Here is a 12,650-nt window from a genome sequence, read left to right as displayed (position 1 = left end):
AAACTTGCTTTTCCTTTTCATCTTCAAAGTTAGTAAATAATAGAGGTAACTTCTGTCACATATTTCCCCCAGTGTCTTGAAATGGTGTGATTATATACGACATCATCAACACCAATGGGTGGGTTTATGATATACTAATAGAATTCAGGGTTTTTTCCTTATTTTGGACCATCTGTTTATAAGCCGATATGTTTGGGACCAGTGATTTTTTTTTTGTATTGATAAAATTAATTATGGGTGAGTACCATTGTGTGCAGCCCCTTTGGGATGGAAGGACTTAGTCCCTCAGCAGCTGGGAATTGCCCTGCTGAAGAAAGCTGCCTTGGCCTGGGTCACACCCCCTTCCTGGTGGATGCAGGTGTATTAAGACCCTCTTGCCTCAGCTTGGGTTAACTCTGCAGCCCTCCTAGCTCCAGCTCACCTGGCTAGAGCCTTTATGGTGACTGCATTACAGCCCGACTTCTTTCTGTCTGCTTCCTTCCCTCCCTTTCCTCCCCCAACAGACATTGACCCCGACAGTATTCCCCAGTACACTTTCCACATGCCGGTCTCCATCTCAGAGTCTGCTTCTTGGAGAACCTGACCTGTCACACTAGGTGTATCAGTACTAGGTGTGACTGAAATGTGGGTCAAATACAATGGAGAATTCATTGATCCCTATTTTCCTATGCATGGGTCCTTCCAGTTTCCTATTGTTTTAGAGGACAGCCCAAAATTATATAACAGAGTCCCTGCTGCTTTAATAGTATTTACTAATTGATCCACACTTGGTGACAGGCGGTTTCAAAAGGTCACCTTCTATTTAATAAGTATTCGAGCAATTTCAAAGTGCCAGGTACCACTCTAGATGCTGAAGACACAAAAGTGAACAAGACACAGGTCCCTGACCTCGTGAAGCATGCCTTCTAGTCGGGGAACAAAACATAGTTTGTAAACAAATAAATAGTTTCACATAGTGACAGATTCTAAGAAGAGAATAAAATAGGGGACTAAGATAGAGAATGATGGAGGGCTTCCTTATCTCAGGTGGTCCAGGGGGGCCTCTCTGTGAAGCAGTAACACTTGAGATGAAATGAAAAAGATGAGGGGCAGGTGGATGGTTCTGTCCATCTGGTTTACTAGTTTGTAAAGTAGTTCATTTTAATTAGAAGATTTTGGGTGAGTTATAAATTTCAAGGGGGCCAAAGGCTCCATATATGATACTTGGGGGTATAGTTGTTCACACATCTATCCAGGACTCTAAATGTCTTATCAGTGTATGTATTCTGTGTACTTTTCTAAACCCTATGTCTGACTTAGAAGGGAGGAGAGTTTCAGTCCTCTACAAGGTCTGACCCTAGAGGGAAGGATTTGCGAAGCTCAAGAGGAGAACAGGCTGCCTCACTCGGGGCTAGCATGACACCGTGGAGGCACTGTGTGTCCAAAGAATGAGGTGGCTGCGGTCCTTGCCACATGCATGAAGTAGGACTGAACAGTGTTAGTTCTGTGTTTGCTAATGCTGCCATGTTTCGCTTTCGCATACAGGTTGAAATAGAAAAGAAGAGGATTAAAATCGATGGAGAAGACCCAGATAAAGCTGGTGACTGCGTAACTCAGTAGAAGTGGCAAGAGTAAATGATGACCCACTTTTCAAATATGCAATTGACAGAAACCATAGAAAGATCTGCTCTGTGCCATGGAAATGACTTTTTTATAGAGGGATTCGGACAGGTCCAATGGCCTTGTTTAGAGAAGTGGAGACCTGAAAGCAAACAATCTGTATTTTATGCTTTTGATATGTCTGTGCTGCAGGAGTTTCATCTAAAATGTGTCTATAGTTTGTGTGATGTCTTTGTTTCCCATTAAAACTCAGAGTCACTGTTACTCAATGTGTTACCAGACAACCAGCTTGACTAAAGGGTTTTGGAGTTTTTCATTACTCAGTGGCTCACTGTTTTGCACTCTGGATCACCTGGGGGCCACATTTATTATCTTCCAGTCCATCTCTTCTTGCTCTTCTTAGCACCTCTACTGGAGGGTGAGGCATTCAAAGGAGACATAAAGCGAAATACTCAATTTTCCCTCTTGCTCATCTCTGGAATGTGGCTAGGTGTAGAATGAGGCTGAAACCACAGGCTAAAATGGAGATGTGGAAGCATCTGATTTTGAATAATTTATCTTCCTGTCCTCTTCCTACATTGGTGAGTAATCATCGACTGTATTTGGTACCTCTCTTTCCCCACAGCGTTATCATTTTCAAAATGTATTTGTGTTCTGGTGTGTGTTGCAAAGAAGCTATTTCTGTTGATATACATATTTCAGTACAAGTCACTAAGACGTATTGCCTTTTGCTTGGAGAGATTCCTTTCAGAATGGAATGGTATTGGACACTAGTTAAAATATTTATGTATATTAGAGATGAATTTTTAAAGTTCATGAATATTGTCTCCCAAAAGTACAGGCTCTAAGAATGTATTTTTGATAAAGTATTATTTGTAATTAACATAAGCCTCTCTTGAGTAGAAGTCTAAATGATATTATGATTATTTTATGCTTGTGCTGCTATCATGCTATTTATGCTAATTCTGCTTAATTTAGAGTATTTTTCTTTAAAAGATGAAGAAAATGAAAGACACTAGATTATTTTACCTGAATTTTTACGAGGTGACATCTCTATTCTTCCAAGTCAGGTAAATGCTTGGTTTCTAATAAAAAACCAATAGCATCAGCAGTTCAAATTCTGTTTATAATTTGACAGTGAAAGGTCAGACTTAAAATCTATGAATTCCATATTCTACACATTTTTTTAGTCCAAAAAAACAATGCCCTCCATGTGGTATTATACACCTTCAATTTATATTGAATCTTAAATATGATTAGGAGGCATATTTCCCTATTTATAAGATTTCTTTTGAGTCAGAGCTGATGATATAATAATGTTCTTTCAAACAGCATTTATTTGTTGGCCCACAGACTTGATGTCATATGTTTTATTTAATATTGTACTACATTCATTTTAATCTGTTCAAAACAGATTAAAAACAAACACTTCTGATAATCTGTATCAATCAGCAGATTTTATTGCTCATCATTATTTTACTTTAAAAACAGAGAATGCCAAAGTTGACTGATAAAATGAATTGGTATTGTTCTTTTAAACTTCACTTGATACAGTGTGCATAATGTCATATGTTGGAGACTCACTGTTGATTGCATGGGAGGGGAAATTTGTGTGTGTGTCACTAGAAAAAAAATTCCACTGTCTTTCCCCATCATCTGGTGTGGCACATTCTGGAGTGACTGCAGTCATGCTCAGAACAAATATGGAGGCAGGCTGGACCTGATGCCGTTCCATGATCCCAGGGAAGTCAGCTGGGTTAATTACTGCCATTCCTTTTAAATCTGTTTTATGGCATCCTGCCCATAAAGAACTCAGAGTCTGATTCAGATGAACTTAATGAATATTTACACTTCCAAATAATTTCAGCAAAGCATTCAATTAATCACCTCTCATGCTTCACAGGTTGCCCAGTATTTGTGGGTACCTCACTGCTGGGGTCATTTACCCACCAGCCACCCAGCCTTTGGAGCATCTCAAGATTCAGTGTTGAAAACGCAGTAACAAAAAGGCTGACTAAAGCTCAAATTGGTTTCTGCAGCAATGCAAAGGTTGATAGCACTAACAGCAGGGTGCTACAGCATAATTGTTAATTTGCACATCTATTAGGATCTTTAAATATTCATTACTTAGCGTTAAATTAACATTCTGTGAAGGGAGGAGAGGCTTTTTAATACAATTCTTCTGACCTCAGAAATGGCAGAAGGTCAAATGTGACCATGGTGCTCTAAGTGAAAAATCAGGTGGAATTCATTTAGACTTACAAATTAAGAAGTGAAATTTCCTTTGTCAGAAACTAAATGATAATCTTCAAAACAACAACAACCCCCCTGCTTTTAAGGTTGGGGAGGGAGGAAGGATGTGTGTGAAGGAGGAAATCCTTTCTAGCGTTTTAATTTAGGTCATTTAGATCAACCCTTTGTGAGTTTGACCATTTGGGGATCAGTTGTTTGATGGATACAATGGCAGAGTTCCAAGGAGTTGACCAGTATGAGACTAGATGTTCTGCTCTGGTTGCCTTACCAGTCAAAGGATGATACTAACTGTGTAAATGAATTCATGGCTTGATGGTTACCTGATCATTTGTACAGATCTGAATTTAAGTACATGTCCTTTTTCTATGAGAATAAAAATAGTTGATCCATTAAATGTATGAAAATAATTACTTTGCAGCACATAAATAAAGGCTAGCATTTTGACCTGATTTATATATTGGGACAGTTTTAGGGTTTTAGTTTCCTCCATTCTGGAACTGTATTTATGATACAGCTCTTTTTCTTATAAATTCAGTTAGAAGGTCTTCCTTAACAATAAGTATTACTATATCTTACTCAAAATATGATTTTATGTCATAGCAATACAAATATAAAACAGGTTGAGCCTTAATAATCATGTAACAAAATATTTTGTAGATTGCATATTGATTTTTTAAAATTAAAGATGTATTTCAAATGGTTCTTGCTGTGCAATGGACTTATATCTGTTTTTGCAAGGTCTGGGACTGTTTTTTTTTTTTTTTGTATGAAATCAATTTCAAGGATCTTAAACAATTGACTCTCTGTCAGGCAAATGTGTACTGCTTCATTATTAAAGAGTCACTGAACACGGAGTCTTGGCACATTCTGGAAAAATAACACCATCAAACTACAATCTGTGATGTGAAAAGATGATTTTTAAAAGAGGGTATAGTCATTACTCTCATAAAAAAATATACATATATATGTGTGTGTGTGTATATATATATATATATATATGGATGGACATGCCCAAGTTTTAAGTTAGCTCATTAAGTAATGAGGGAACTGGTAAGATGTTACATCTGGTTCCAAGGACAATTCAAAGAGCAGAGACACAGGCAATAAGGATTCTGAAATCAGCTTATAAATAGATGCAAAATGGACCTATCCATAGGGCAATAATCAACAATCAATTTACCTACAATTACTTTGCATTTGTTTTTTTAAAATTTAATTGTCTTTAATATTTATTTATTTTTGAGAGGGGAGGGGAGGTTCAGAGGGAGAGGGAGAAACAGAATCCGAGGCAGGCTCCTGGCCCTGAGCTGTCAGTACAGAGCCTAGCGTGGGGCTGGAACTCCTGGACCACGAGATCATGACCTGTGCTGAAGTAGGACACTTAACCGACTGAGCCACCCAGGTGCCCCTAATTTGCATTTGTATGGACAAGGATCATGGACATTAATACCAGTTTTCTAAAATTTACAGAGTTGGACAATAACTCAAAGAAAATGAAAGATGTTGATAACCTGGATAAATGAGCTAATAGGGCACCTGCTGTTGAAAGAAAGCTTTTCCTAGTGGCTCCTGGGTGGTTAAGTCCATTAGGTGTCTGACTTCAGCTCAGGTTGTGATCTTGGGGTCAGTGAGTTCAAGCCCAGGTCATTATCTGTGGTGACAGCTCAGAGCCTGAAGCCTGTTCAGATTCCGTGTCTTATTCTCTCTCTGCCCCTCCCCCACTCACACTCTGTCTCAAAAATGAGTAAGTCTTAAAAAAAAAAATCTCTCCTAATTTTTCCTGACACCAATACAAACTTTGTCCACAGGAGAATTTTAAGGAATTTTCAAACTTTGGCAACTACTATTATAGAAATGATACTCATTTAAAGCAATCTATTTTCAGTTTCATAAATGATTTTTATGCAACTGTACAGAATATATTTCAGATAAGGTGTGTGTTGGGTGGGAGGCCATAAAAGATATGAAGATACATCAGTTCTAATAAAAACCAACCTAACGACCTCTCTGCTTGCCCTTTTTATAAGAAAGCTGCCATGTGTTGAAATTCAATTTTTATCTAGCTATAGAAGTTAAATTTCAAAACTGCATCAGGAAATAAACCTCATAGTGGCCAGATCATTAAGCACTGTTTTAGCCACTACTGGAATGAGCAGGGTTTGGCTCGTTCTGCAGGAACAACAAAAGAATCAAATAGCATAAGCTGATTATATTTCTAATAAAATCCCTCAAATTCACATCAATCAGTTCTTTCCTGTTTTATATCAACTCCACCTAGACTACCCAGCCCTCTTTGTGTGTAGACACACCATGATTCCACTAGATTTTGCCATGTCTCTCTCAGCCCCTCTTAGTGCTCTTATCCAGGGTCCTAAAGCACAGGACTGGGTGTATTTGATTGAACCATATGAAATGGGCAATATTTACCCATTCTTAATGGCAATTTCATAAGGTTCAACCTCATTCCCTGCATATTTTCCCAGTTTATATGGAACAAAAGGTTTATCTGATTATAATTGCATTAGTACGTTCCTGCTTAGAACTAGCATCTAAATATGAATTTGTACATTAATTTTTAAAGCAAGACAGGATTGCAAGTCAGAAAGCAAATCGCTGAGTTACAGAGAATACCTTAGATAAAAGCTGCAGGTAATATTTTGCCTTTAAAATCGGGTTCTGTCTGTAAGGAAAAGGAAAACAGATTAGTTGCTTCATGTTTTAGATTAAAGTTCATTTCTCAGAGATTTCCCGGGGATGAAATGCAAATCACCATTAACTTCTGGGGTTGCAACTTTCCCCTCATCTTCCCCTCCTCTATCTGCTCCAGAACAGCCTGACAAACCTCAGGTGGGAGGACAGTATATTTAAATAATATGATTGTGTTTGTCGACATTTCCCTGAAAAGCCCATTTTGTGCTGCCCAGAATTGTGAATTCCACGTAATGAAATTTGCCATATACTTTTGAAACAGAAGAGGGCGCTCGCAGGCAAGCTGCTGCTACCCAGAGTTCGAGCTTTTGAGTTTGGTGGTGCTTGTATTATGATTAATAAGATCTTGGGGGCATTTTGTAAAGCATTTCAAACCATTGTGAGTCCAGTGGAGTATAATTAAAATTAATGCAGTAGACAAACACTTTAAGTATTCTTAATGCCCTGTCTAAAAATGCTGTTGAATACAATTTTACACATCCCAGAGATTTAAATACCATGCTTATATCTAAATATTTTTGAGTACTACAGAGACAAAAAAAAAAAAAAAAAAAAAAAATAGCGCCTTGCTTCTCAACAGATTTCAAACAATTTTTGTTTAACTTAATAAACTCTAAATCTTCTTCCTTTAAAATATTTTAAAAATATTACAGCGGGTCCATCCTGTTTGACTTCTGAGCTTTCAGTTGCCATGTATCAAGTTGGGTGTGGTCTGTAAAAAGCTCTAGTGCAGGATTGTACTTTTAGGTTCTTAGGTAAGCAAATGTATGCTTTCAGGAGGCTATACCATACTGTCTTGACTCAAGGATAAGCCTTCACCGCGTGTAGTCCTCAGAGACTACTAACGAGCATTGTCTCTTTAAGACAGGCACAGTCTTCCAGAAATCTTTCTGGGTGGATGTTGTCATTTTCTTATAAAGCCTGTTAGAACATTATTTTTCCACGAGTAAGTGTATGAATGTGGCTAAACACATCAGGCATTCCCAAAGGTGTCTTCCACACTCTGAAGTACAGAAGGCTTGCTTGACATCGGCTGCTTTAAGTGTTCACTTTGAATCACCTCAAAATGCTATGAGACCATTGTTCTAATTAGTTGTCTTGCTGACTCTAATGTTTATTGTGTGCTTACTGTGTGCTTGCATTTTTCTAGGCACTGGGGATACGCAATCACCAAACAGCAAATTCCTCTTCTTGTGGAAGATATTTAATAGTGGGGAAGTTGGACAATACACGGATACCGTGTTGTGATTATTGCTGTGCAGGGGGTGGAAAAAAGCAACAGAATGGCAGAAAATTGAAACCCATTTTAGATAGGTTGGCCCCAGAAGTCCTCGCTGATGAGATGACATTCTAGCAGAGACCTGAAAGAAGTGAGGAAGCAAGTGACCAAGATCTCCCAGAGGAGGGTGTGTCCAGCAGAAGGAAATGCTTTTGCAGAGGCACTGAAGTCTGAGTGTGCTTAGCCTATTGGAGAAACACCAAGGAGGGCAGATGGCTGCTGGGTGGTGGGAGCAGATGAACGGGAGGATGGCTGGGGGAGAGATCAGAGAGGTTGTGGGTGGGTGAGGGAAGCAGATCACGTAGGGCGTAGTCTTTGGGAAGGACTTGGATTTTATTCTGAGTGAGACGGGAGCCATTAGAAGGTTTGTGCAGATGAGTGACATGAACTGAATTACATGTTATGATGAGTCTGTGGACATAAAAGTGGGTAATGGCAGAAGCAGTGCGTGGTTAGGAGGCTATTGCAATAATCCAGGTGAGAGGCAATGGTACCTGGGAGTGGTAATGGGGGGTGAAATATGGTTGGACTCAGGACATGTCTGAAATACAGAGCCAATAGTGTGTGCTGATGGATTGGATTGGGCTCCCAGTGTGGTGGAAAGAAGGAAACAAAACTGACTCCCAGACTTTTGGCCTGAGCAACTAAAAACGGGAGCTGTCTTTTATGGAGAAGAGAAAGAGTTATAGGAGAAAGTTTGGGGAGAAAGATCAGAAATGCAGGTTGAATGTGTTGACCTTGAGAGGCCTATCAGACATCCAGGTAGATACACCAGGCAGGAAAGAGGGTTGAGCCAGAGGTGGGATGTTTAGAGACCCTGGCACTAAAAGCTGTAAGATTGGATGAGATTGCCTACGAGTGAGTGTAAAAAGTAGAAGCAGTCTAGGTACTGAGTCTTTGGACTGTAACTTTAGGGGTCAGGAAAACGAGGATGATCCAGTAAAGGAGATGGAGGAAGAGTACCTCACCGGAATAAGTGTAATCAGCTACCTGAAATGCTGCTGACCGTATAAGCCGAGGACTAAGAATTGGTCTTTGAATTTAGCAACGTGGAAATCATCGGTGACGTTGACAGACAACTCAAGTAGGAGTAGAGACCGTGAGTAGATGGCTTTTTTGAGGAGCTTTGCTGTAAATAAGAACATTGGGACAGTAGCTGGTAAGGATGAGATCTGTTTAACACCCTTTCGCCTTGAGACCAAAGTCCATCCTCTTTGTCCTGTTTTCATAAATCTGATTGATGTTGACTCTTACTAAGATTTCACTTCTCTTCCTCATTGTCAATACTTCTAGGAAGTGATTCCTTGTCATCTTTCAGTCCATGTCGTCTGAATCTTGCATTGTTTCTATCAGGTGGTTTGGATGTGCCCGCTTGCATTCTTCAGAGTTTCCATTAACTGTACTTGTGGTGTTGGAAGCATCACAGGTTTTGAAATAATCCAGCCATTGCTTCAATCACCTCTTATTTTGCTTTAAAATTTTTCTTGGTTAGTCTCCACCAGCCAGTGTTATTTCATGTTGGTATGGAGATCTCACTTCAGGTTTTGTTACGAAATTCAGAATGTTTATGAACTAGTTGCTAGTTTCACAGTCTTGTGAACACCCACAAATTCCTCTAGGTTCCTGCAGGATGAAAACAATACAACTATTTGGTAGTTTTTATATTTACCCAACAGTCTGTACTTTGGTTCTGTGTTACAGTCTGGTATAATAACATTCTATGTAAATAGTTGTCCAGTAACTAATACATGAATTTTAATAACACAAAAATAGCTGCAATAGGTACAATCTAGGCAATGCTAATTAAATGTTTTGTTTTCTTAATTCCTTCTTCAGTTTTAAAATAATTAATAATTAAAATAGAAGAACAGACTTCAATTTTAAAGGTATTATTACTCAAATACAATAAATATTTCATGTATAGAGCAACCAAACAAAACTTCTCAAGCAAAAATTATTACATCTTGCCATTCACACTGTATCTCTCTCTTTATTTATTTATTTGTATTTATTTTCTAAGTTTATTTATTTATTTGTAAGTAATCTCTGTACCTAATGTGGGGCTTGAATTCACAACCCTGAGTTTAAGCATTGCATTCTCTTCCTACTGCACCAGTCAGGCATCCTACTGTTTCCTTCTTTTAAATTTAAAGATACAAATGGCACACAGGAGAGTCACACAGAATGACAAAAATGAAGTAACTCAAGTTTTACTTTTTCATCTTTCTGGTCATTGTTTATTGTGAATTGATAGTTTCCACCTAGGAATATGTAGTTCCAAAGGGAATGGAGACAGGAACTGAAGCAAATTTGGATGACTCTGGACCATTAGGATTTCCCCAAATGAATATGGATATCTGAGTCCCTGTATGTCCTGGGTTTAACTGTATAACTGGGGATTTTTCAGATTAACTTCTATGTTCATGAAATGGTAAGAAGTTAACATGTGCTGATTTGAAGCTTATGTGTGTGTTATTAAAACTCAACAGTGATTCCAGCTGTTGTTTAGAACACTGTACCAACGAAAAGTTGCCGGGAGCAGGGTGGGGGAATGTTGTGTCTCAGATATTGCTTAGAATTGCCAGCACGTGGCAAAAGAAAAAAAGCAACCGGATTAAAAGTCATTTTCATTCTTGTATGTAAATTTTCTATGGACAATGCACACGCTATTACCTGCACCCGGGACTGACCACCCTCTCTTTAACCTTTGGTATACCCCTAGACAGTGGATGTCTGCATGTTGGCAGTGATCCGGTGGCAAAAGAAAAATGGATGATGCCAAAGACAGAGAGAAAATTGCTAGGGTCATATCTCTGAGTAGACAGTGGGGATAAACTCTGAGGTGCTAGTGGGGGGCTGATTTAGATAAGGGGATGAAAAATTCACCCATTGCAAATAGGAGGGAAGGCAGAGTTTATGGGTACAGATGCAAGCAGGCATATGTATCCAAGGTATCATTTTTTAGTTTTTTTTTTTTTTCCAGAAATGGAATTGAATTCAGAAGCTTTTCACCCTCCCACAGAGAAGGGGTATCTGTGACTCCCCTTTAAGATTGACTTTAGGGACACCTGGGGGGCTCAGTCGGTTAAGTGTCTGACTTCGGCTCTGGTCACGATCTCGCGGTCCGTGAGTTCGAGCCCCGTGTCGGGCTCTGTGCTGACAGCTCAGAGCCTAGAGCCTGTTTCAGATTCTGTGTCTCCCTCTCTCTCTGACCCTCCCCCTGTTCATGCTCTGTCTCTCTCTGTCCCAAAAATAAATAAACGTTAACAAAAAAAATTTTTTTTTAAAGACTGACTTTAATTTTATTTTCTTGAATAGTTCGGTCATGTACTTCTCAACTTCTGTTCTTCACTGGTAGCAATGCTTAAATATCAACTATACTGATCCAAATGGGGAAATTCTTCGGATTTTGGAATTGAAGATTATTAATCCCGCTAACAAAGAATGCATGTTCAGATTGGGGAAACCCAGTGGTGGCTGGTGTAGAATTTACTCTTTTTCTGCTTCTCATCTCTCAGAGAGATGCTGTAGATCTGTGAGTGGCTGTGTGGGGGTGGGCGATGGTGCCAGTAGAAGTGCTTGTCCTTTTCTGTAGGGCTTTGTTTTGACATTTTCACACTGTTCAGAGAGAATTCCACCCCAAGGTCCTCAAGTGCCATGAAAAGGACAAGGAAAGAGCATCTTTAAACAGTGGCATTGTTAAATGCCAAGAGCCTGCCTCTCCAGTGGATAATTTTGAGATCTTCTGAAACACTTTTCAAAGGCTTTGCTGAGTACTCATTGTGGAAAAGGACAAATTCTGTATTAAACTCACACTGGGACCAGAAGTGGCCTGAGGTAAAACTGTGAACTAGATGATGTTTGTCACCCTTTTTTTTTTATTGCCTTTTCCCTGTTGGTGGATCTCCACCCCACACCCCGGCCACCCAAACTTGCTCAAGTCTCTTGAGGTCTTACCCCTTTCTTCCTCTTTGCCTTATATGACTGAGCACCAGGAAAGGATACACAACAGCAACGTCGGTCTCTTGTTCTTCCTCTGCGCCTGCTGCAGGCTTTTCAAACAGAGCTGCTGATTCTTCCTTACCCCACAGACTTGTAATTGCTCCTCTGCTTCCAGTGTGCCTGTCGTCCAATCCACACTCCCTGCTGCAGTCAGTGGGGAGCACACGATCTGACACTGACCAGCCAGCCTTAACTTTGCCAACTTACGTTGTTCTCTATCCCCTGGCCAAACTGACCTGCTCTCATTTTCTCAAACCCACCATGTCTTCCCTTGTCTGGCCAAGCTTTGGCTTGTACAGCGCCCTCTTCCTGGGACACTCTTCCCTGCCCCCTTCCTTTATCCCTTGCTCATTCCACAGTCTAACTTGAGGGGTCCTACTCCAGGAAGCCGCCTTGATTCTCCCTGTTCAAGTTAGGTGCTCCTCATAAGTAATTTTGACTACTAACCCATTACATTGTAATTGCTTGTGTAGTGTTCTTTCCTCTCTCCCATCTGGGATTTTGATTGGGGTGACTCTGCCTACAGTAATTTCCCATTTTCTGGGAAGAAGCCCACAGACAGGGGTGGTGGTAGGCAATGGTTGTATCAATGTCAGTGCTATGGTGCTGATCCCTTAGCAAGCGTTTATGATCTATATGTTGAATAAAAAATATCGAATGAGTGAATGAATGAATGAAGATCAGTGCACTACTCCTATTGGTAATTTTATCTTGGTCCCTATTTTTTTCCCCACAAATAGGCTAGAAATTCCATTTTATGGCAGTTAAAAATTTTTTTTAAGTTTATTTATTTTGAGAGAGAATGAGC

The 12,650-nt window shown here is 39.6% G+C and overlaps 1 protein-coding gene across 5 annotated transcripts in view; it reads left to right on the top strand.

The window, feature by feature from the left end:
- Positions 1–4,554, top strand: part of STON1 (stonin 1) — a 50,529-nt gene extending 45,975 nt beyond the window's left edge. For all 5 annotated transcript variants that reach the window (XM_040453798.1, XM_040453801.1, XM_040453802.1 and 2 more), the window contains exon 4: positions 1,525–4,554. In XM_040453798.1, the coding sequence (XP_040309732.1) occupies positions 1,525–1,599 (75 nt within the window). In that variant the 3' untranslated portion in view covers positions 1,600–4,554. The remainder of the gene's footprint in view (positions 1–1,524) is intronic.
- The last annotated feature ends 8,096 nt before the right edge of the window (positions 4,555–12,650 follow it).

The sequence above is a fragment of the Herpailurus yagouaroundi genome, unplaced genomic scaffold, assembly GCF_014898765.1.
Source record: "Herpailurus yagouaroundi ecotype Mexico unplaced genomic scaffold, PumYag 210, whole genome shotgun sequence".
Lineage (NCBI taxonomy): Eukaryota > Metazoa > Chordata > Mammalia > Carnivora > Felidae > Herpailurus > Herpailurus yagouaroundi.
The sequence above is the reverse complement of the archived record's forward strand: the minus strand, read 5'-3'. Positions and strand labels throughout refer to the sequence as shown.